The following is a 24,696-nucleotide window of genomic DNA, read 5'->3' on the forward strand; positions in this document are numbered from 1 at the left end:
GGTAATAATTCCACTGGCATGGGAATATCCAGCTTCAAGGAGGCAATTTTCATGCCTTTGACTGCTCAGGGTATGGCTCTTTGAAAGTTTCAGCTGCTGTTTTCTACGTCAACTTTACAATTCAGGCTCAATTCGAGGTGTTTTCCACCAATCAGGACATTACATACGAGGGAAATAACTACTGATTTTTGCTTTTCCAACTGACAAATAAAAGAACGGTCTATAATTTTAATTGTAGGTTTATTTTAAAAGTGAGAGACAGAATATCAAAAAATAATATTCCGAAAATCACCTGATATAAAAGTTATACATTTATTTCCATTTGACTGAGTTAAATAAGAATTTGATCCCCTAATAAAACATGACTTGTTGGCAAAAGGGTCAGAGGTTTGTGCACATCTCAGGACGGATGTTGGTTCACGCTTCTTTGCCTAAAAACCTTTAGGATTTGGAGAGGACCTGCAGTCACATGGCAACTCTATAACTCTTATAACTATGGGCCAGTTCAAAACTATGATAATCAATAACTCTGCCTTTCACTATAACTATTTTTAATGTTTCTACATGTGTTTTGTCTGTACTGTTTTGTGTTTTCTCTGTACTCTGTTTTGTGTTTCTCTGTACTCTGTTTTGTGTTTTCTCCATACTCTGTTTTGTGTTTTCTCTGTACTCTGTTTTGTGTTTTCTCCGTACTCTGTTTTGTGTTTTCTCTGTACTCTGTTTTGTGTTTTCTCTGTACTCTGTTTTGTGTTTTCTCTGTACTCTGTTTTGTGTTTTCTCCGTACTCTGTTTTGTGTTTTCTCTGTACTCTGTTTTGTGTTTTCTCCGTACTCTGTTTTGTGTTTTCTCTGTACTCTGTTTTGTGTTTTCTCCGTACTCTGTTTTGTGTTTTCTCCGTACTCTGTTTTGTGTTTTCTCTGTACTCTCAACATCATTGCAAATGAGGGGTTGCCCTCAATGATTCCTCCTAAATAAAGGATAAATGAAAAATGAAAAAAAAAACTCGAAGCTTCAGCTCCCTCCACTGATTTTCAATGGGATTAAGGTCCAGACACCGGCTAGGCCGACCTTGATGTGCTCTTTCTCGAGCCACTCCTTTGTTGCCTTGGCCGATGTTTTGGGTCATTGTCATGCTGGAAGACCCACCAACTACCCATTTTCAGTGTACTGGCTGGGGGCAGGAGGTTGTCACCAAAATTTCACGTTACATGGCCCTGTCCATCTTCCCCTCACTGTGGTGAAGTCATCCTGTCCACTTAGCAGAGAAACAGTCCCAAAGCATAATGTTTTCACCTCCAGGTTTGCTGGTGGAGATGGTCTTCTAGGCAGCATTTCTCTTCCTCTAAACATGGCAAATTGAGTTGATGCCTCCCAAGCCTTATCTGAATCATCTGGTGTTCATTGGCAAACTCCAGACGGGCCTGTACATGTGCCTTCTCGAGCAGGGGGACCATTTTGAATAATTGCACCAACAGTTGTGTCCTTCTCACCAAGATGCTTGCTGATGGTCTTGTATATTCCAGCCTTGTGCAGGTTGACAATCGTGTCCCTGACGTCCTTAGACAGCTCTTTGGTCTGTCCCATGGTGTTTGATTGAATGATTCTGTGGACAGGTGTCTTTTATACAGGTAACAAATTAAGATTAGGAGTACTTTATTAAAGTGAGAGGATCAATTTGTGGGCCTCAAGGCACATAACCGTCTGTGGGAGCCAGGATTCTTGCTGGTTGACAGGAGATCAAAGACTTATTTCACTCAAATACATACAAATACATGTATAACTTTTATATAATGTGATTTTGGATATTATTATTATTATTGGATATATAATTTATTTTTACACTGCATTTCTGTAATCAGTTTTTAAACATCACTTCTCAGTGACCTGCCTCTTCGAGGGAAGTCTGAAAACATTTTATAGTTAGGTATCAAGTTATCATTCTGGATTTCCCATGTATATTAGGAGTCTGATCTGACTTATATAGGCAAATAAAAATAGCACTAATTTAGTAAGAAAAGGAAATTATCAAACAATGATGGGCTAACAAGGCATAAATACATTTTATTTTCTTTATTTGAAAGTCCAGAACCCACAGTGCCTGCATAGAAAATTCTGGCCCCTGGATGAATGTAGCTGATGACCCTTGCCATAGTGCATCTTCCCCAGGTAAGCGACACACACACACTTGGCCATCCACATCATGTAAAAGAAAACCTTATTCATCAGACCACTCCATCTTATTCTATTTCTCGATTATCTAGTTATGAAGCTCACATGCCCATTATAAGCCCTTTCTTCATTGGACAGGGGTCAACATATGCACTCTGACCAATCTACAGTCTGCACAGAAAGCAGACACCTTTCTATCAGAACCAGCATTAACATTGCTGCAGCAGCTCTTCTGTAGATTGGACAACACTTACAAGCATATCAGTTAGCCTTGGGTGTCCATGACCCTGTCACCGGTTCACTGCTTGTCCTTCCTTAGACCAATTTAGAAGGTGCTAACCACTGCAGACCGGGAACACCCAATAAGACCTGCAGTTTTGTACATGCACGTCATCTAGCTATCACAATTTGGCCCTTGTCAAAGATCTCTCAGATCCTTGCGCTTGGCAATTTTTCCTGACAAGTGTGCAAATGAGTGAGCAAATCAATGTAATTCACTACACCTGTCAGAGGTTACAATATGTCTGATCTATATAAATTTATATACAGTACAGGCCAAAAGTTTGGACACACCTTCTCATTCAATGCGTTTCCTTTATTTTCATGACTATTTACATTGTAGATTCATCAAAACTATTAATGAACACATGTGGAATTATGTACTTAACAAAAAAGTGCGAAACTGAACTGAAAACATGTCTTATATTCTAGTTTCTTCAAAGTAGCCACCCTTTGCTCTGATTACCGCTTTGCACACTCTTGGCATTCTCTTGATGAGCTTTAAGAGGTAGTCACCTGAAATGGTTTTCCAATAGTCTTGCTGGAGTTCCCAGAGATGCTTAGCACTTGTTGGCCCTTTTGCCTTCACTCTGAGGTCCAGCTCACCCCAAACCATCTCGATTGGGTTCAGGTCCGGTGACTGTGGAAGCCAGGTCATCTGGCGCAGCACTACTTTCTTAAAGTAATGATGGCCACTCGTTTCTCTTTACTTAGCTGATTGGTTCTTGCCATAATATGAATTCTAACAGCTGTGTATCAACCTGACTTCTGCACAAAACAACTGATGGTCCCAACCCCATAAATAAGGGGAAAAAATCCACTAACTAACCCTGACAAGGCACACCTGTGAAGTGAAAACCATTTCAGGTGACTTCCTCATGAAGCTCATTGAGAGAACACCAAGGGTTTGCAGTGCTATCAAAAAAGCAAAGGGTGGCTACTTTGAGGAATCTAAAATACAAGACACGTTTTCAGTTATTTCACACTTTTTTGTAAATTCCATATGTGTTCATTCATAGTTTTGATGCCTTCAGTGAGAATCTACAAAACGCATTGAATGAGAAGGTGTGTCCAAACTTTTGGCCTGTACTGTATATATATATATATATATATATATATATATATATATATATATATATATATATATATCATCATGTTCCCAAGTCTAATTAGTACAGTAAAATTAATCAGTAGTGCCACAGCTCTGGAGGTACTTTATTAGTGAACCAGAGGCCTCATGGCAGCCATGTTTAATTAAAGGAAATGTTTTCATCAAACAGAATATCAAGTAGGCTTATCAGCACAGCTTCACTGGACTGCAAAAGGGACTCCCCAAAGAAAACTATCATTACATTGTGATGCTACACTTGAAAACCATTGATCCTAGTTGAACTTTTGAGTATTTAACCGCCTGTAGATCTCATAGTGAGTCCTGTCCCTCGTGGGTGAGCTTCTATACATCTTCCTGAAGTGGATTTGAAAGAGTAAAATATGTTGCATAGGTTTAATCGCCATTTTCTAACCACCACTTGTGGTTAGAATCTAAATCTTTAGTGATTTGAACAAAATAAATGCAGTAATTTTGACCAGAACTCTGGGAATAGTACAGGCTACTATCATCTACTGTTCCTACCTACACCTACAGAGTAGAGTAGACTAACCTAGACTATGTTAGCCAACACCATTGGTTTAATGGTAGACATGTGGTAAGTCAGTGGTTTGTCCCTGATTGAAACATCACATAATGTAGGCAAGTAGCATCAGAAAGTTTGTTCTAAACCAGGGATTCCCAAAGTGTGGTGCGTGGACCCCCAGGGGTGCATGAGCTGCCTCTAGGGGGTGCGCGAGATGAAAAATTTAATGGCGGTCTGATAATTACACGATTACAAATACTCTTAAAAATGGCAGCTTGCGCATCACTTTGTTGCATTATATTGAAACTGTGTTTCAAATTAATTCAAATGTGAGAGTGCATTGTTGTGATTGTGATTATTTAATTATATGTGTGTTCTCATTTCAGCATGATTAAACATGGCGCCTTTAATATGGCAATAAAAGAGCTTATTGCATTTTGGTTTTTTTTGAAGGTGTGGGGGATTGGGGGTGCGTCAACCCGGTTGGGACATAGAAGGGGGTGCACGGCTAAAAAACTTTGGGAACCGCTGTTCTAAACAGAACATTTAGGTATGGCTTAAGTTTATTCTAGTTCATTACCAATCCAGAGGGTGTGTGTTCATAGTGGTTTTGTCTGGCAGAAAGCACTGACACAGCACTGTGGAGTGCTTTTACTGCTGGGTTTTGTTTCAGTGATAACAACATCTTGACAACATATCAGTACACAGAGGCTGCATTCATCAGGCAGGACTGTGGGGCTAATGTTGGTGACTTTTGTATTTAAAAAGTTTTGGTCATGTGTTGAAACTGTCACCGTATTCTGAAAGACGTGCATTGTTCCAGTATGAAAAAAAAAAATCAGAGCTGAGTAGTCCAAAGCACAGTTGTCAGTGACTCATTGTGAACTGTGGCAGCGCTGATCAAATAAGGGTCAAGATTCTGTTACAGTGTTGCTTATTTCTCACCTCAAATATTTCCACAAACATATTTCAGTGACAATTTAGCTGTAAAAACCCTCCAACTACCCGGGGAACCCTCTGGAATAGACGTAGTTAGAGCTGTCCACTTTTGATCAAATCATCCAGGACGCGAACTGAAAATCAGACTGGGGCCCAGCAACCAGCAGGCCAGATTTTTTCTGGCTGAACCTGAATTGCAACAGTACAAATTATCTGACACTGACTAAACTGTATTTTCTTGAAAATTAAATCAAACTGGCTCAAACAAAAGAGACTTGATTGTGGTTGGTATCTGCTAACTCTGCCTGAGAACATGTTGTACTTGTACTGTTTTTTATTTTTCAGGAATTTTGCAAGTAAATGACGAGTGAGTCCCATCAGCTCTGCAGAACTTTACCGCTCCTTTCACTCTATTGGTTTAGTTTGTTTCAGCTTTCCTGCTTAACTGTTTTAGTTCAGTCTCACAGTCCTCATCAACCCCGTTTCCAGGTGCAGCAGGCAGCTGTTCATGTTACTCCTCTGTACATTAACTGTCGAGCAGCAAATGGAAAACAGACAATGTTAGTGATAGCCGGGTAGCACTGATGTTGCTAGGTATGCGTCCTGCATCATTGATCTCTGAAATGGATGCAGTAAACTCACTATCAATGCGTCCCAGGGACTCACCTCATTTTTCCCATGAAGACATTGTGAAAAACAAACTCATGTTAAAAATCACAGTAACCAGTAAAAGAAATCTGCTGTAAGCCGTCCTGCCAATCACTGTTTAACCAACAACTCACCAATCAACAAGGATTTCATTTCAACAATTAGCAACATAAACTTCATAGTAGTAAATAAACTGACGTGTCCACTGTTCGATGCTTTGTTCACATATGTCCACCATGTTTTAACTTTATGGGGACGTGCTGTAATAAAACAAAGAAAACATACTAAGAATACTTTAAGCCATAGACATATATACTAATTATAATTAGCTCTCTTATTGATAATTTATTTTAGAACTCCTACACCATTTTGTTTTCATCTGAATGTTGATCATTTATTTTGGTGCTATTTTATGTTCAGTGGTGGAAGTATTCAGGTCCCTTACTTAAGTAAAAGTACTAATACTACACTGCAGAATGACATATATATAGTTATATATATATATATATATATATATATATATATATATATATATATATATATATACATATATACATATATATATATATATATATGTATGTAAGCAGTGTTTTCCAGGTAGGGCTAATTTTAACTAAGTAATTTACTTGTATGTGGTTTAATTTATTGACATGTGAAATAATTTTGAATTGATCATATTTTTTCATGTTAAATCTAAATGTACTTTTTTACATTTCACCACAAAAATGCTATTTTATTTGAATTTTGTAGGTCATGAGGATGTGACAGTTGTTTTCTAATAAACTTCTCAGATTTTGAATTTCATTTGTTCAACTTCAGATAGATTTTGAACATACATGAATATATCCATTAAGAGTCACACGCTATTATTTCTCAAGAAATACAATTTTTATTGGGGACCCATTGAGTTTCCCAGGGCCCCAGTGTGATTCCCACCTGTGGGTCCTGTGGACTCACTACTGGCTGAACATAGTACGTTTCAGCAGCAAGAGTCTGGGCCTCATTTTTAAAAGCATCATCCGGCTAAGATGATCATAAAATCCTTACAAAACTGTTAAATTACAGTGTATTGTAAATGAAGAAACTGATAAAAAAATAATAATTGTAGACTAATAAATGAACTTGACCTGATGGTTTCTGTCATCTTCCTCTCCATCCTGTCTAATATTTTATCATCTCTTTGGGCTGAAACTTGATGGGATGTTTTCATCCTCCAATATTTCTTACATGCAGAGGTCAATTTATTGTTAAATTTAGGGGAACCAAATTATGGAATTCCTTTTCCCATCTGGCAAAGGACTTCATCTCTGTAAAATGCTTCAAAAGATGTCTAAAAGCTCATTTAACTGCTGTTTTAAAATTCTAATTCACACACAAATACACTTTTTTAACATGTTCATTTTTGTTTTTAATTGTTTTTGTTATTGTCATCATAACTTGTTGATGTTATACATTTGTTTTTCCTTTTATCAGTTTATTACTTTCTAATAACTATGACATTTTAGGTGGAGGCTTTAAATAAGCCCATCTGGGTTTTCTGCCTCTCTCTGCACTTTACATTATATGTTATCTTTGTCATTTTATGTAATTCTAACTGTGCAAATAAAATAAAACCTAAAACCTAAATATAAAACTCTTCAGTGGGAATGCAACATTTAGTGTTGTGAAATATTATATTTACATTTTTACAGAAGGACTTGTGAAAGGAGCATATTCAACACTGTGATATTGTTACTTTTTGCAATGGCAAACATGGTAGCACAACAGCTTTATATGTTGGGTTATTTAACTCCATGCTGGCATTACCTTCAGAGCAGCTCAATCTGCAATAAAGCTTTGAAGCCTGCTACTGCAAGTCTTTATAACTCAGGTTTGTACATTAAAGGAACCGTTCAAACAAGGAACAGGAGCTTTCTCTCCTTTCAGCCTACAGCATCTCAGGCCCAGTGCAATGCCACCCACTTCCCAGCTGACTGGCAAAAGTGTTTGAGAAGGCGTATGAGCTCCAAAGTGTGATCTAAACACAGAATGTCAAATTAGACTTCCATTCTCTGTCACTAACACACAGACTGATACGGACATTGTGTCTGGAATGCCAGCTAGAGAAAAACACATCATCATCACGCTTTAGAGCCTTTAAAGCATGGGTTTCAAACTTGCGGGCCAATTACGGATATTTTGTGGCCCCCACCTTTTTATATGAATGGCACTTTACCGTGTTGTGTATGGAAGGTCCCTTTAATTACTTTTTAAAATAATGTTGTGTCTTTTTTAATAATTTAATGTCTTTTTTTGGTAATTTTGTATCTTTTTTTGGTAATTTTGTGTCTTTTTGTAATAACTTTTGTCTTTTTTTGTCTTTTTTAAATAATTTTGTGTCTTTTTTTGTCATTTTGTGTCTTTTTGTGTCTTTTTTAAATAATTTTGTGTCTTTTTTTGGTCATTTTGTGTCTTTTCCAAGCAATTTAGGTTTTTTCTGTCATTTTGTGACTTTTTTTAGTCATTTTGATACTGCCTCCAGCGGCCCCCAGGTAATTTGAGTTTGAGACCCCTTTAAAGTGCTCGTAGCAGTTGTTTGACCTGAATACAACAGATTAGTATCCTTCTATCCTCTATTACCTTCTGAAAACCAGATCAGTCATTTTCCTCTGATGATGTGATGAATGAACAAATTATGAATGACAGCTAATGTTTGGATCCTCCATTTGTAACTGAACAAGTAAGATTATTGGCACCTATCAGCTTTTCTAATGGTGTAGCTGTTCATGGATACATAAAATACTATTGGGTAATATATAATAATTTTTGTTTAATACATAAAATACATAATATTTAATGAGGTTTCAGTAACTACAGCATTCAAATGAAGGTAGTGTAGTAAAAAGCACAATATTTGAGTATAGCAGAAAGTATCTCACATTTGTATTGAACTACAGTTGAGTAAATGCACTTTCACACAATAACTTTCCACCACTGCACTTGATGTTGAAATATGTCATTTAACTCTCTGGAGTCTATCTATTTATTGAAAATACACATGTTTTATTTACAGTAATAACTATTTAAATATGATATGTAGACAAGCTGAGAAAGCCAATTAAAAGTACAATCATAGGAGCTTTCACAGTGTGCCACTTATGTTTCTAGACCATTTTTAAAATGTTAATTTTCTTTCTACAATGAAAACTACTATTATTTTTAATTTACATGTAGACTGTTTTGTAGTTGTATTATTATTTTTTTCTGCTTTTTTGTGTGTATAAATGGTTTTAAAAAATGGTACATTTCCATAGATACCTGTGTCTTTTGTTTGTGTTTTTCGGTATTTTCAGCAGCTTTATACTTTAATTAAAATAAAATGAAAAATCTGACTGATAGCCAAGTTTGTGTGGAGAAAAAGGAGCCATGCATGTGATGTAAGAACAGACTGAAAGATGCTAAACAGAGACAGAAATGAATGCAGAGGAAGTTGAGAAAAATTTGAACCAAAATTCTCTTTTAGTCACTGATTGATCACATAGCCTATTGTAATGTTTAGAGACTATGCTGTAGATTGAAGGTGAGTATCAGTTCATGCACCAAGCGTCTTTCATCATGCACTCCCCAGAGTTGAGAAGTATCTCATGGGGAAAGTGAAGTATACAGGGTAACATGATGACACCAAAATAACATGTTGACAAAGACAGAAAATAACAATACTGTAATATGAAGCAATTTGTAACTTCAAATAGTTGTCTTAACACAAAATTGGTTTGGCTTAGAGCAGTGGTTCCCAAAGTTTTTCTACTGGGCCCCCCTTTTCTATCTAAAAAATACTTTGGCCTCCACACAACAGGCAAGAATGGTCTTGTCATATTTTTTCATCCTTGTTTTTTGTATTTGTAATATTTCGAGTAGAGTCATGATCTGAGTTAGCTTTTACCACACTGTAAACATTTTTGTAAAAATAACAGTAAAAAACACTGTCAAATACATCAGAAATAGGGTGTAAAGTTAAAAACTGTATATCACCGTAATAGACACTTTTAATTATCGTAAATCAAAGAATAGCACAAAACTTTAACTTTTTTCTGTCATAAACTGGAAGTAACACACAGTTTTGCTGTAAAAATATAATATTTTCATGCAAAATTTATGGAGAAATACCATGATGTGAGAATGAATGATACAATTACAATTACAATTAATAACAGGATAATTCAGCCTAAATTACAGTTTTTGCTGATATTTACATTTAAATTTAGAATAGAAAACCCACTCACTGTAATTTTTACGGTGAAGTTCTGACAACCACAGCTGCCGGTATTTTTCCGTAAATTAAACAGATTATTTTTTACAGTGCAGCATTGAAGAACAATGGAATTATTTCAATTTAGCCTTGCCATGCAATATTTAATGCAATATACACTCACACTGAAGTTCTAGGTTTCACAATAGCTGGCTTTAATTTATCTGATTAAGTAGTATAGAAACATTCTCTACCACAAAGAGATTTATTTTCTGCAGTGGTAACAGCACATTATAAGGCTCACGAGCTAATAGAAGGCCAAAGTTACGTCCTGCTGAGCCTCTGTTCCACCAAATGCAATCATTCAGCATAGAAGCTTTTTATATTCTGAGACAAATCAGCTTGATTACAGCAGTTGCCTGAAACCTTTGTGATTTTAACAAGGAATTACTTGTGAGCACAGGAGAAACAGCTCCTAGCTTGGTCATGCTCATATCAATAAAGATCACCAATGTTCTCTTCTAAAGTCATTTTAATCTCTGCCGTCTCAAAACTTCTCAGTCATCTCTGTCCTGCTGTTATTAAAGGCATGTGAAATAACCACAGGCACTCCAATGTCCTGCTGTTAGTTAATAGTGATATAACGATAAATCAATCGGTATCCATGTATTGAGTCAATGATCAATAATCCAATAATCGGACCCTATGACTGTTCTTTCCAGCCTGATATCCTCTAGACCAGGGATTCCCAAAGTGTGGTGCGTGGACCCCCAGGGGTGCATGAGCTGCCTCTAGGGGGTGCACGAGATGAAAAATGTAATGACGGTCTGATAATTACACGATTACATCCCCCCCACACACACAATAAAGACGTGTAAATAAACATTTCCTTTTTAAAATCAAAAACTGTATAATTAATAATTAAATGCAGGCTATTCAAAATGCACTTTATCTTAAAATGAAGCGTAGAAGAAGTTATCTTCTTCCATTTTTCCAACCTGTGTTATGATGACGGGTTGTTTAGCTCCATGCTCATTTAAACTTGCTGCAATTTTTGTTCAACGCGGCTCAAAATATTATAACATTTTCCCAACTTATCTGCTTTCTGCCTCTGATCCTGAGCCTGTCATCATCCTCTTTGCGCTTAAAAATGGAAGCTTGCGCATAACTTTGTTGCATTATATTGAAACTGTGTTTCAAATTAATTCAAATGTGAGAGCTCATTGTTGTGATTGTGATTATTTAATTATATGTGTGTTCTCATTTCAGCATGATTAAACATGGCGCCTTTAATATGGCAATAAAAGAGCTTATTGCATTTTGGGTTTTTTTGAAGGTGTGGGGGATTGGGGGTGCGTCAACCCTGTTGGGACATAGAAGGGGGTGCACGGCTAAAAAACTTTGGGAACCGCAGCTCTAGACAGTGCATACACTACACAGGAATTACTACTTTTTTCATCTTTAGAACCATCTGTATATATCTGGAAGCAATTTTGATGTATGAATTAACCATCCTTCTATTCCCATCATTTCTAGCTCTGACACATTCCAGGAGGTTGAGATTTATCTTTGGCTGTGGTAATAACTGAGGAGGAATAGATGGCATGACAGCATCTGGAGAGTAACTCCTTTCCAACATACTCAGTTCATCTGCTGTCTTATTAATGATCCACCTAAAGCTCTTGGTTGACTTTTCTCATGCTCCCAGCATGGCTGAGTGATACATGTAGAATGATTTTATGACCTTGTAAATTGACCCAAAATGTCATCATAATCTAGCCTGGGTATACCCATACTGGCTTGTGCGCTCGATTTCATTTCGAACCTGCATGCAGTCTGGCAACGAAGGCCGTTTCTTAGCGCTGTTTTAGGATCCAATCACAGAACGGGGAGGGACGGCAAGACGACTCGACAGACGGAAGCTTGTAGTTTTGTAGTTTTCTTACAGATCCAACATGGCTGCAGCAGACGCAAAGCTCTCTTTGGATTTAGCTGTATACGGCGTTTTAAATAGTTTAGAGCAAAAGTTGATTTTAAAAGAAGAACAACGTTTGACTTTAAACTCCTGTTTCACCACGAAAAAGGATGTTTTAGCCTTGCTTCCGACAGGATTTGGCCAAAGACTAATCTAGCAGCTAGCCCCGCTACCGCTCGCTGCTGTAACGCCGGTGATCTCGCTACGAGCCGGGGGACAGCGGTTGGCTAAGAGCTACCTACAGACGCTTTTGATAGACATTCATAGCGCCCAATAAACGGCTCTGGAGGACCACGCCTCCTCTACGGAGAAATTATTGGCTGGTTTCCAGACTATATCTCATTTGTGATTAGTCTGGTGTTAGCCAGGCTAATCTTAATCTGCAATCGCAGTTCTCGTAGCTTCACTGGCACTGTTCACTGTTCTTCACTGTTTTAAAAGTCACTAAGGATGAGAAGACACAGGCTCAAATGACATCATATTCTTGTGGTATAAAGTACAACACATGCCATTAAAGTCTGTCAGGAAAGGCTCAACAAGGGTTCTTCTCATGTCGCTAAATTGCCTCCACGCTTCCTTCACTTTTCCTTGCATCTTAGTCACTCCCACCAGGGATGCATGGAGAGACTCAAGGACACCAGGCAAGGAGAAATGTCCTTTCCTCTGAAGTGTCACATGAAGCGACGTTTCTAATGACAGCAGCAGCGGATCACAGCTGGATCAGCTGTCAGTGGGCTTTAACAGCTGTTTGTGTCTGCACAGACACAGACATGCACTAATAATAATAGTGTTTTCTTTCTGAAGCCAGCTACCTGATTAACAAACACCTGCACACAAATAACAACCTGCATTCTGTATTTATACGTTATTTAAACTTTGTCCTGCTCAGAGGCACAGGGAAATGTTTATATATCCTGATTATGAGTTCCTTATTTAATTCCAGAATATTATTATGGTGTCCTTTGAATATCAAGAAATGTTTTATTAGATTGAATTTTTCTTTGAAAATGTAAATGGTAAATGGGGTGCTCTTATATAGCGCTTTTATCCAAAGCGCTTTACACTACACACTACACTCATTCACCCATTCACACACATATTCATACTGGTGGCCCAGGCTACCAGGGAACAATGGTGCCACCTGCCACCATTGGGAATTCATTCACACACCGATGAACGCAGCATCGGGAGCAATTTGGGGTTCAGTATGTTGCAACCTTCCGATCAGAAGACGACCTCTCTACCAACTGAGCCACATCCGCCCCGTAAATGATGTAACTCATATCAAACCCTACACTAAGGAATGATCACTAAACAGTAGGAAGTGTTTCTTGCTGACAGACAGACAGACAGATTCTCCTTTTGACTTTAATAGTGTCCATTATAAATCTTAATGGGGGAAATAATAGGATGATTTCATAATTATGAAAGGATCCTAAGCTGGAGAACCTGGCACTGCCGTCCAGTCACTGTAACCAGGCACCAGGATGCCAGTGCTCCTTGCCATCCCACCTCCAGTGATCACATCAATTGGTAGAGAAACCAGGTACAGGGATGCTAATGCCTGCAACCAACACTCTCAGCAACTGTAGTTGCTCGCTCCAGGCAGGGCTCCATGCAGGGCTCCATGTGGGGCTCCATGTGGGGCTCCATGTGGGGCTCCACATGCCGGGATGACAGCACCCCCCGCCACCTTCTTTGGGCAACCACGGTAGCTTTCTTCAGTCAGTACTCATGACACTAAGATGCCAGGTTCTTCCATCTTGTCATTTGTTCTCATCACTGTGTGCTGTTTGGTTACCTAATGCCATTCCAAGATGGCTATCAAAACATACCGTATAACATAACTGTCTCATTGTTTGGCCCCCTGTTTTATTACCTAATCAGATTCAAAGATGATTCACTCCTCAGAAGACTTAGATGCCAAGGGCCAGCTCAAAATCTTCACTCTCTCCCTGTTGTTGTATACCTTCTGTCATATTCCTCAAACGAAGCCATGATATTCTAATGAATCAAAGAATTAATCATGTTAAGGTGTATAAGGATTTAGAGCAATAGCGCATGTCTTTTGGAAGTCCATTTCCATGATCAATTATGTCACATAAGTTATTGCAGCAATTTTTGTGGTGATACGATTTCTTCAACACATATGGTGCTAAATTAGGCCGTTTTTAAATCATGAATGGATAAAATGGTCAATAAAACCCTCAATACACCAAGACCTTTGGAATACCATAGAACAATACATGCTGTGAATTGTTTTTGAAAGTTTTAGACTTTTAGGAGAGTTCTCTTATTTTTGGCAATTGGATGATGAGCACTTCTCTTCTGAGAAGCCATGTTATTTGCAAAACACCAAGGAAAGCTATACATGTGCTCTAGACCTCTAGTTTGTAGTAGAAAAGTTTCATGAGGCTGTGATTATTCTAGAGGTCATGGCAGCTCATTTTATAAAACGAATCAAATTTCAAGAAAAGCCCTCACTGCAATGAAATGCATGAGAAAAACTAGTTTTGCCTTTCAGTGTACAGTGCCTTGCAGTGTATTAGCAAAAAATTGACATGTACGTAAAAGGAGACTGGTGGGGGGTCTCGGGTTTGAATCCAGCCAGAGGTCCCTTTGCTGCATGTCTCCCCCTATCTCCCCTTCCTTTCTCTCTGTTACTATCAGATAAAGCATGAACATGCCAAAAAATGGGTACTTGTGGGTATAGAGCCCATTTTCATTCAGATATTTTGAGATCAGAGGTCAGATGCCTGCTTTGAAAATCAACATGGCCTTGCTAAAATAGCCAAACGTTGGTGTTATAACATGGCACCAATGTTGATATCGTAGTTTCCTATGATATCAGTATGGTTAGAGCCAAGGGGCTAACCCTCCTCCTCATCTTTCAGTCTCAAAAAGTAAGTAATTAAACCTATTTCTTACATGTTTTATTCCATTATTATCAAAGTATCAAATGTATCGTCATACCTAACTGTCTAGTGATAGTTAACTGTTTGTTCCCTGTTAGCAGACATTTATGATGGTAATACTGATAGTCAGTCAGTTGTTGATCACCTGTGTATATATAGATGTAGTCACTGAATGATATAAATATAATCCAGCTCGTGACTATGGCATTCACCAAGGAACTCATAATCAGACTTAACAAGAGCACTTGTTTTCATAGATCCATAATTTCTACCAGGATGTGACGAAATTGTGCTTTCCAAAGCATGAAATAGAATAGAAAGTTAATAGAATATCCGCTTTATCTCTTCCAGAGCACAGCACAGAAAGCTTAGTCAGTGAGGGAGAAGATGGGCATCAATCACACAAAGTGAGATGTCAGATTGACTTGTGATTCTTTCAACAACAGAAAAAACAGGCAGCAGTCCTGAAGTATATCTGTGAATGGACTGCTGTGTCTCTATCAGAGTTATTTCCTCTCTTAGGTAAAAACACTTTGGTACAGAAATTGGCACATCTAGATACAGAGACAGTGTTTTAGACTTAAAGAGTCCAATTGTCCAATGCTGTATTCGTGTCAGATTGTAGTAAAGATAGATCAACCTGACAGTGTAATCACAATTAGAGTCGTGCTGAAAAATTAACTGAAAAGATAAAATGAAAAATGTAAAGTATTTATTACAACAAAAATGTAACAGTTAAGTTGTGAGGTGTGTAGTCAGTATTTTAAGGGACTTGTACTTTCTTCTAAGCTGCCCGGTGTAGTTATACTGCAACAAGGGGTATTTATAGGGCTTTTGCTAGCAACGACAACACCATCAACAAAACGTATTGAAACTATTTTAATGAAGAAGTATGTTGTAGTATTTAATTGTTTCAGTGTCAAACACCAAAAGGTGCCCAGTCCACAAAGCCTTACAGGACACTACAGACACAACAAAATACATTTTTCGTCATGTGAGGCTGGAAAGATGATTTTTTTCCACAAGATCCATTTTTCTCTTGTCGTGTTGGGGTGAGGCTTTGCTAGGGAGCCCTGCCGAGGCACAACAGACCTCCAAAACCTCGACTTACTCAAGGAACAATGGAGCAGCTCCGAGATCTTTAAGATCTGAACCGATGCTGTGGTGATAAACATGGCAGGAGCAACATCTTGTGATTGCTTTAAATGTTAGTATTTCAGCTTGCCGCTGCAGCATCCCCTGTTTGCTTTGATTAGAATAGCATGATGGTGTTGTCTAGTTCCCTTTAATTAGAATATCATCGTGTTGTCTAGGTCCCTCTAGCTTAGCTTAGCAATAAGAGCGAAAGAAGGGCGAGTCTGGCCCCGTCCAAAGTTCAAAAACATACATACTAACACCTCTAAAACTCACCAATGAACAGATTGTATCTTGTTTGTTAAATCTGAAAACAAACAGAAATGTAAGAATGAAAATTTGTGGATTCACAGCGTTACGTGCTGTAGTAAGTATTTGTTGGCAGACAGCAACCAGACATAGTGACTTCCTGGATCTTGGCAGGTTGCCTGGAAACTAGAGTTGCTATGCAACCCGATTTCTGGTTTTACCAGCCCTGTGCAGTCTATGAGCCTAAACTGGTTTATTTGATTGGCTGAACCAGCATTTGGTATTACGACACGTTGGACATGGCAAATTAGAGATCAACTTTGGATGTTGTGTGTTTACTAAAACCAACGGATTGCGTTATATTATACTTTCAATGGATTTATTTTAGAGCGGGACAATATGGTCCATTAATTATGAGAGACAACGAGCTCAATTTGTGGCAGCGGCATTTCCCATAAAAGGGAAGGAAGAAATTTAAGACACTATTCTTTTTAGTGTTAAAACATACACCTCAATTCACCTTACAGTTTGAATGTCAGACATATTTTCTGGAGAAATGGACTTGTTTCTACTCAAAACATCGCGCTGTCGCAAAAGAATGAGGGTCCTGAAACTGCAGCCCTGCAGCATTGCAGGATTTCCCTGCAAGATGCCACTGCCCAGGACAGCTGCCAATGGTATTTATATCATATTCTGTTATGTTGCAAAGCCCAGGAAATAAATTCTAAATGATGCCTTTTTGTACTTTCAAAAGTTAGTATGCCAGACCATAATGGCTGAGTGGATTTTGGATTTTGAGTTTTAACTCACTTAACTTTTCCCATCATTCGTCATTCTCTGTGGTAGTTGTTAACTACAGATGTTATATATTTTTGGCCACAAGTGGGATTTTGGGGGTTCGTTCCCTCCTGTGGAGAACAGTAAATAAATCCATTGATTGACAGTAGCAGCTTCGATCAGTGGCGGTTCTAGACCAATTTTACTGTGGGGGCCAAAGAGGGGCCAGTGTTTAATAATAGGGGCACATTTAAAAACGGCAAAGATGATATTTAAGCATTCAAAACCTTTATTTTACCTTATTTAAAAATCTCATTTAAGTATATTTGGAAGATACAGATACACTGATTGAAACAATGAGACTTACCAACAAGAATTGTCTTTTTTAAAATATACACCAGCTTTTATTGCTTTTATTTAACTACACAGTGTACACATTTTGGGTTCCTTTTGTGTACAATGCGATATTGTTTGAAGAAAAAATAGGTAAGAATTGTTCCGTCATTCATCGTTTTAAATTGATAATTTCATTATTAATTTGACACAGGGGCCACAGCAGGGGCCAAGGGCTTCTTCACAGGGGCAGTGGCCCCTGTAGGCCCCTGTGTAGAACCGCCACTGGCTTGGTTTGTTGTTGGTTAAGGTATCTAACATTAGCCCACTGAGGTAATGGTTGCTGGCGGTCCTGGAAGCTTGTCGGGCATAGCAACAGTAACTAAGGGGGCGGAGCTTTTGCAAAGGTCAATTCTATGTTTTGATTTGAATATACTCCATCGCAGTCTGGTTGATATAAGTCAGTATACATGTAGTTAGATTTAGGAAAAGATTATGGTTTGGGTTCAAATAAACACATTTATTGTTATTATTATTATTATTATTATTATTATTATTATTATATGATTTTTAACATGTGTGTGTAACATTAAGCTTATCTTATGAAAAAAGCATGTCTTTCATTTGATTTTTAATTTGCAATTGGTCATGTGGCTACCACTGCCTCTAAAAAAATGACAAACAACATACCACACAAGTTTGTATAGTACATCGTGTTATTACCATAAACAAATGTCACATATTCTTAAAAAAATGTGTCTAACTTTACCCAAACCATCATCTTTCCAATAGTTCCAGCAAGTCTTGAACACCTCACTGATAACAAAAAAAAAACCTCCTAACACAGCCCTCTCAGCCACCATGTCATGACAACGATGGAAGTTCAATACACTATTTAAAACTCTATGCTATCTTGCTATTTCTGTGGAAACTCCTGGCCACAGGAAGCTCCAATTCAAGATGCAGCTGCAGCAAATAGAGCTTGCACTTATAAATTATAATGCGATATTTTCGGCTATATCGCAGTACACAATATTTCACTTAATGTTTTGAAATTAAACTAAATTTGACCCTTTAACGCATACAATAACATCAGTATGATGATTCTACTCCCTGAATCACATATCTGCATTAAAACATTCTTGTTTAGTGGTTGAAAAATGGGAGAGATCACAACCAAGTTATAGTTAACAGTATTGGCTCAAACAGGCTTTTAACAGCTGTTAAATCAAATGTGTGTGTCAGTGCTCTGCATAGACGTGACACTGCCCACCAGTCCACCAGCACTCCTCCGATGACTCCGTTAAGACCAGAGGTAGGGGATGATGCATTTATGTGAACAAGGCTTGCTGCACAGACATTGCTACAGTCTCTAGTAGCCAGGTTTAAACTCACTTTGGCTTATGTGCTGGGTGAGCAATTTTTCTAGTCGATTCATATGATACACCCATGGATTAAAACACTGAAACGATGACTGGTTTCTTGATCGTTTTTTTAAATGTGGTAATATCTTATCTTAGGTTTTGACCATAAGTCTCAGTCACAACTCATTCACCACGTACAAGTAAACAAGTCCCCAATTGACAGATTAGAAGTGTCTACTCTGGCTAAATGTGTACAGAAAACCAGGCTATTGTAGTTTGACTGGTGTATTTCTGAAGGTGAACAATCATGTAATTGTCTTTCTTTCTCTTTTCCTATTACTTTGTTTTTGTCAAAGTTGCTATTAGCTGACATTAAGAATCTTTACGTTTATGGAATTGTGAACATAATGGTGATTATTATTACTGATAATATATAATCTGGTATGATTACTGTTAAAATGTATTTCTGCATATGTAACTACTTGCTATACGTAAGGCAGTATAACTGTGTACCAGATAATTCATTCATATGGATTGTCAGTCAAATTACCCCTATGTGTTATGTTGTTTTTGTATTTCCTGTTTTAATTTGTAATCCTAGTGTTTACTCACCTGTATCTTGTTACCTGTGTATAAATACCCTGTGTGTTCTTCCCCTTGTGGCCAGTTTGGATTTGTTCCCTTGTAAAAAAATGTTTAAAAAAAATGTTCCAGCATTCCTTCATGACTGATCTTTGAATATATTGACCCTGCCTTGTATTTTTGTATTTCAGCTTTTTGTATTTTCCCTCAAATAACATTGCCTCAGACCTTAAAGCTTATAAAGTGAAGGAGAGAGAGAGAGAGAGAGAGAGAGAGAGAGAGAGAGAGAGAGAGAGAGAGAGAGAGAGAGAGAGAGAGAGAGAGAGTCAATATTTGAAGCCCATGCAAAGTTAACAAAATAGCACAAAATCTGTCAGATATGGTTAATTCTGCTTGAAGATGCATGGAAGTACCCTTCAGTGCTTCCAGTGAACATTGATATGGCCCCTGAGTTTCAGTCTCATTCACATCTTAACAGATGCTTAGTTTTGCACCTACAACTGCAACTGCAAGTATCTTTCTTCCAACTTACAACTAGTCATTGGTATACTTTAATTTATAAGGCAATATTGGGACTGCTGCCTTTATACATTTGCACCTTAATTACTGTGAGAAATGCTGGATCTTATTCTCTTCGTTCACAAGATCAGTTGTTGCTTTCTGTCCCTTTATGCTCATACAGAGTTGGGTAAAATGGCATCTGTTTACTCTGCACCTTATGCTGGAATATGCTGCAGAAAGACTGGAAACTAACTGACTTCATTTCTTTGAGTACTTTTAAATCCAAACTGAGAGTTATTGAGGCCAATTCCACAATATGCACTTGTTTCTCATAACATGTTTAAGATCTGTGTCTTATGTAAATATGTAACTGTATTTTGTGTTTGCTGCCTCTTGGCCAGGGCTCCCTTGAAAAAGAGGTTCTTAATCTCAATGGGATATTTCCTGGTTAAATAAAAATACATATGTAACCACTGTGACTATGTATTGTGCTGAATGCTTTCAAAACATGTCAGAAGCTGTATGCCAAAACTGTGGCTGAACAGATTGTACAGACTGGATGTAGACACTGGTGAAGGACTGCAACTGATGCAGGCATGCTGCTTTCACTTTGCGACAGGTGTAGACAAGGTGTACCCTCCAACCCAGTATTGTCATTCAATTCCTGTAAATTTAGTACAGGTAGGTCTTCCAGTTCAGAAACACTCAATTTAGAGCTCAATTTTTATTCATTGCATGACTACTTTCATCAGTCATTCTGACTGCCTGTAAGGAAAGACTGTTTGTTTCATTATTCCACACATTTTAATGTTTATCGCATCTCTTCCTTCTATTTTCATCCCTCTCGCCTTAGACACAATCAGTAGTTCATCAAGCATGCTGACACCTTCAGAGCCATGCTGTCTTGAAAGACCTGCAATACCAGTAAAGACCACTGGGCATCTGCAGACCCCCCCACTTCAGAAACAGTGCCACAACAAAGTCACAGTGTATCTTTAAATCTGGTCAGTCAGTGTTTTATTTACCAAACCAGTTCAAGGTTCCAGGATATTTCTGAAGGAGCACATCAATGCAGACAGACTGTATGAAGAAACATTCCTCCCATAGAGGATGAGTGGTGGAGAGGAGCTGTTTCTCCTGTGCAACAGATTGCTCTAATAAGAGCTAGGCTTGAGATGAGCTGGAGGAGGGGACATCAACGGATGCCTCGATGCCCAGAGGCAATTCTCATATGCAAGAGCTACTACAATGGGTGGGAACAACATGAATGCTCTCTCTCTCTCTCCCTCTCCCTCTCTGTCTCTCTCTCTCTCTCTCTCTCTCTCGCTCTCTCTCTCTCTCTCTCTCTCTCTCTCTCTCTCTCTCTCTCTTTCTCTCTCGTCACCTTCTACCCCATTTTTTATTCCCAACCCTGTCTTATCTTTAGTTTCCTTGTTTCTTAAACATCTTAAATATTCTGGCACGGTTTTGTCATCATCATTTCCAGGTTACTGAGTGGAGTGAGTAACGGAGATATTTCAATCAAAAGAGATCAAGTCGACATTTGCTCTTGCTTGCACTTCATCCATCACAGCCGATTACTTTCTCTAATAAAGTATTACGGTTTGGATCCTCCTGTGGTGTGGAGTATATTCAATATGTTAAAAAAAAAACATCTCCGACTATAAGCTTGAGTAAACGGAGGTATATTGTTACATTCTTGAATATTCGACAAGAAGGCATCCAGCAACACGGTGCGACTGAGGAAGCAACAGTTGGTGTCATGTATCTTAGTGATGCCATATAGAAATGACAGATGGAGGCTGTTTAAAAAACACACCTTTGAAGTTTGTCTAGGTTGCTTTTTTACACTGATCTTACCTTCTGTTGCCTCCTGGCCATGTCAGTAGGCTGCTTTGCGTTGAATGGATAGGCAATGCAGCGCATCACAAACACATACAGCTGAAGTCTCTTTTTCCTCTCCTCCTCCTCTCGCTGCATCTTCTCCAGGTCCTCTTTCTCCTTGTCGCTGCCCACCGATGGGCTTGGGCTGGAGGGTCGACCACCGCCACTCCCGCGGCCCCGGGGCTGGAGCCCTCCGCCGCCGTGACCGTCGGAGGCTCGGCCCGGTGACAACCGGGCTCCTCCGACGTTCTTCGGGGCCGCCACCTCTTTGCGCTCCACCTCCAATACCTCATCCCCTTCCTCCTCGCTGGAAGACGGGTCCAACATGCTGCCGGTGCTTGGATGGCAAATAAATAGCCTAACCGCTGCAAAGGTAAAACTGCAAAAGTAGAAAAAAGATGCCGCTGATCAGCTTTAGTGTGAGCCACAGAGGGAGAGATCCAGGGGAAGCCGCCGTGGAGACCAAAAGCTGACTGATGAGCGGCTCACACTGTTGCTTTTCAAGAAAAAGAAACTGCCGTCAGACGTGTCAATCTCAGCAAGGAAAATGAAAGTGATGTAGAGTCCAGTTGGTTGTGTGATTTCAAGCCTTTTAAGTCTACCAGTCAGTGGCACATAGGAGGGATTTATCATGAGAGCAGATATAAAGGGGGAGGGGTCGCAGGGAGGAAACGTTGATGTGTTGGTGCTCTGCTGCCTGGGGGAGGAAGAGGCTGGGCGCGGAGCTGACCGCGGTGCTGAAACCCGATCCCCGGCTGCTCTGGGATCAGTTAGACCAGGCGGTGAGCACAATGGATGGACGGCCACCTGATGTTCCATCTGACGACAGGTTACAGCACTAGACCGGAATAAAAGCGGTTTGGCTTTCACAATAAAAGCTTCACCGCTGAATGAAAAAATAATGAGTAATAATAGTAATGATAAGTACTGTCTAAATATTGTGACTAAATGATTCATTTAATGAATTAAAATCCACCTGTCTGTCTGCTTTATCAGTCTCTTACGTATACATGATAACAGGCTTACTGAATAGCTTGAATTTCTGACATTTGCAAAGAAAAGAAAAGGTCTTCCAAAAACATGTATTGACAGCTATGATGTTTGGGTAGACTTCACCAGTTTAAGCCCTGTAGACTACAATGCTATATAAGGTTGGCATAATTTGATATAGTCAGTTAATTAGTCCCCATGTTATCCAACAAAGGATAACAAGACACATTTGTATATAATGTACAGTGGATAGTGGAAGTCCAAACACGGCAGTTAAAATGCCAGTTTTAGATGTAAATTAAATCAGACCAAGATAAATCACTTCCCAATTTTTTCCACCTTTAATGTTGCTGTAGGCATTTTGGCAGCCTCCTGGACCACTTTCCTTCCTGTTTGTTCATCCATTCCGGAGGGACGTCCAGTTCTTGGTAATAACACTGTTGTGCCATATTTTCTCCACTTGTTGATGACCGTCTACACTGTGTTCCATGGTATATCTAATTTTAACATTTCTTTGGAAATGTTGTTGTACCATTCTCCTGACTGATACCTTCCAACATTGAGATATTTTTGTGGTTTGATGACAGAGGAAAGGAAGCAGAGAGTTGTTGTTCGATGCACTCTAATCTTACAGATGGAGCTTAATAGTTTTAATTGCTCAATGTTGCAGACAGAGCTTTAATATGGACGGAGCACTCCGAATTCATCTCACATGCACCAGAATGAATGAACAGGTACATTGTAGGTCCACTTTATAAGAAAGCCCATGCGATTACACGTGTCAGTGCTTTGTAAGCTCTTTGCAGACTATGGTCTGATTCTTTTACATCTCAAAAACCTGGCATTTCACTGTGTAATAATGTAACAATAACAAAAAACATATATAAACATGTGTGTGTGTGTGTGTGTGTGTGTGTGTGTGTGTGTGTGTGTGTGTGTGTGTGTGTGTATGTGTGTGTGTGGTGGTGGGGGGGGGGGGGGTACTAATATTAAAGATCTCAGATCAATGCTTAATTAACTTTTTTTTTAACAAGTTGTTTGATCATGTCTGAAGCATGAGTGTTTAGTTGTTTCAAACAATAACATGCAAAAGAGGGCTGAAAAGATAGGAAAGGGAGAGATGGGCCAAACACTTAAATGTGGGGATAATGAGGTTTTATATTTTTGGCTCATTTAATATCAGCAGCCAATGACCAAACATGTTATTGCATTACTTCCAGCAAATTAATTTTGTCTACTTCTGAATATTATCCTTAGTTTCTTTTTTTCAGACAAGGGAAAGTAGGAGATGTTTTTTTACCTGACATGTTGAAGTAGTCAGTCGAAACATGTCAGGTAAAAAAACATCTCCTACTTTCCCTTGTCTGAACAAAAGAAACTAAGGATAATGTTATTGCATTGTTGCAACAAAGGTCATTTGCATGAAATAATCATTTTAGAATGGGCAAAGCAAAGACATATCCTGGTCCCAGAACCTGTAAGGTAAGAGTACTGCAGATAAAACAATGCCCAACTGAAAATTGTTGTAGCATGCCGCATTTTAGCTTATTTATGATAAAAAACATTTTTCAAGTTACAAGTCTAATTTTTATGAGGAAGGGTTTTGACTGTCTAGGAGTTCCATAAAGTAATGAGTTACTATGCTATTGTGTGTCTCTCTGCCATATTATGTGCATTTTTAGTATTTCTGTTACTTGAAAAATATTAAACATGATGTCACAAGTCCAGAATTGGCCAATCGTTGTTACATGTGTGCATACACACGTATGGCTGTGTCTGTACATGTAAAACATAAAGTGAGGGAAAGAGACATGCAGGTGTGCATACATGCACAAACACTTGCATGTGTGAGCATTTATTACTCACACACACACTGGTAGAGGAAGGTATAGTTTAGTTTGAAAGGGAAAACGTCAGAAAAGGAGGAGGTGAAGATATGTTATCAGTGGAGGGAGGTAAGAATGAAGGTTGTGATAAAATAAGAAGATGCTGGAGGCAGGACAGAAGCTAAAGGCCTTGGAATGTGCCAAATTCATCATTAGAGAGGTGAGAGGAGGGGGAAATAAGTGGCAAAAAAGATGCATTTAGTGGAAAA

At 38.6% G+C, this 24,696-nt stretch overlaps 1 protein-coding gene across 3 annotated transcripts in view; it reads right to left on the reverse strand.

Annotated features, from left to right (window-relative positions):
• The window catches only part of cadpsa (Ca2+-dependent activator protein for secretion a), a 184,547-nt gene extending 162,291 nt beyond the window's left edge, over positions 1–22,256 (reverse strand). For all 3 annotated transcript variants that reach the window (XM_059328611.1, XM_059328610.1, XM_059328612.1), the window contains exon 1: positions 21,588–22,256. In XM_059328611.1, the coding sequence (XP_059184594.1) occupies positions 21,588–21,938 (351 nt within the window). In that variant the 5' untranslated portion in view covers positions 21,939–22,256. The remainder of the gene's footprint in view (positions 1–21,587) is intronic.
• Between the last annotated feature and the right edge of the window lie 2,440 nt (positions 22,257–24,696).

This window comes from Centropristis striata, chromosome 3 (genome assembly GCF_030273125.1).
Source record: "Centropristis striata isolate RG_2023a ecotype Rhode Island chromosome 3, C.striata_1.0, whole genome shotgun sequence".
Classification (NCBI taxonomy): domain Eukaryota; kingdom Metazoa; phylum Chordata; class Actinopteri; order Perciformes; family Serranidae; genus Centropristis; species Centropristis striata.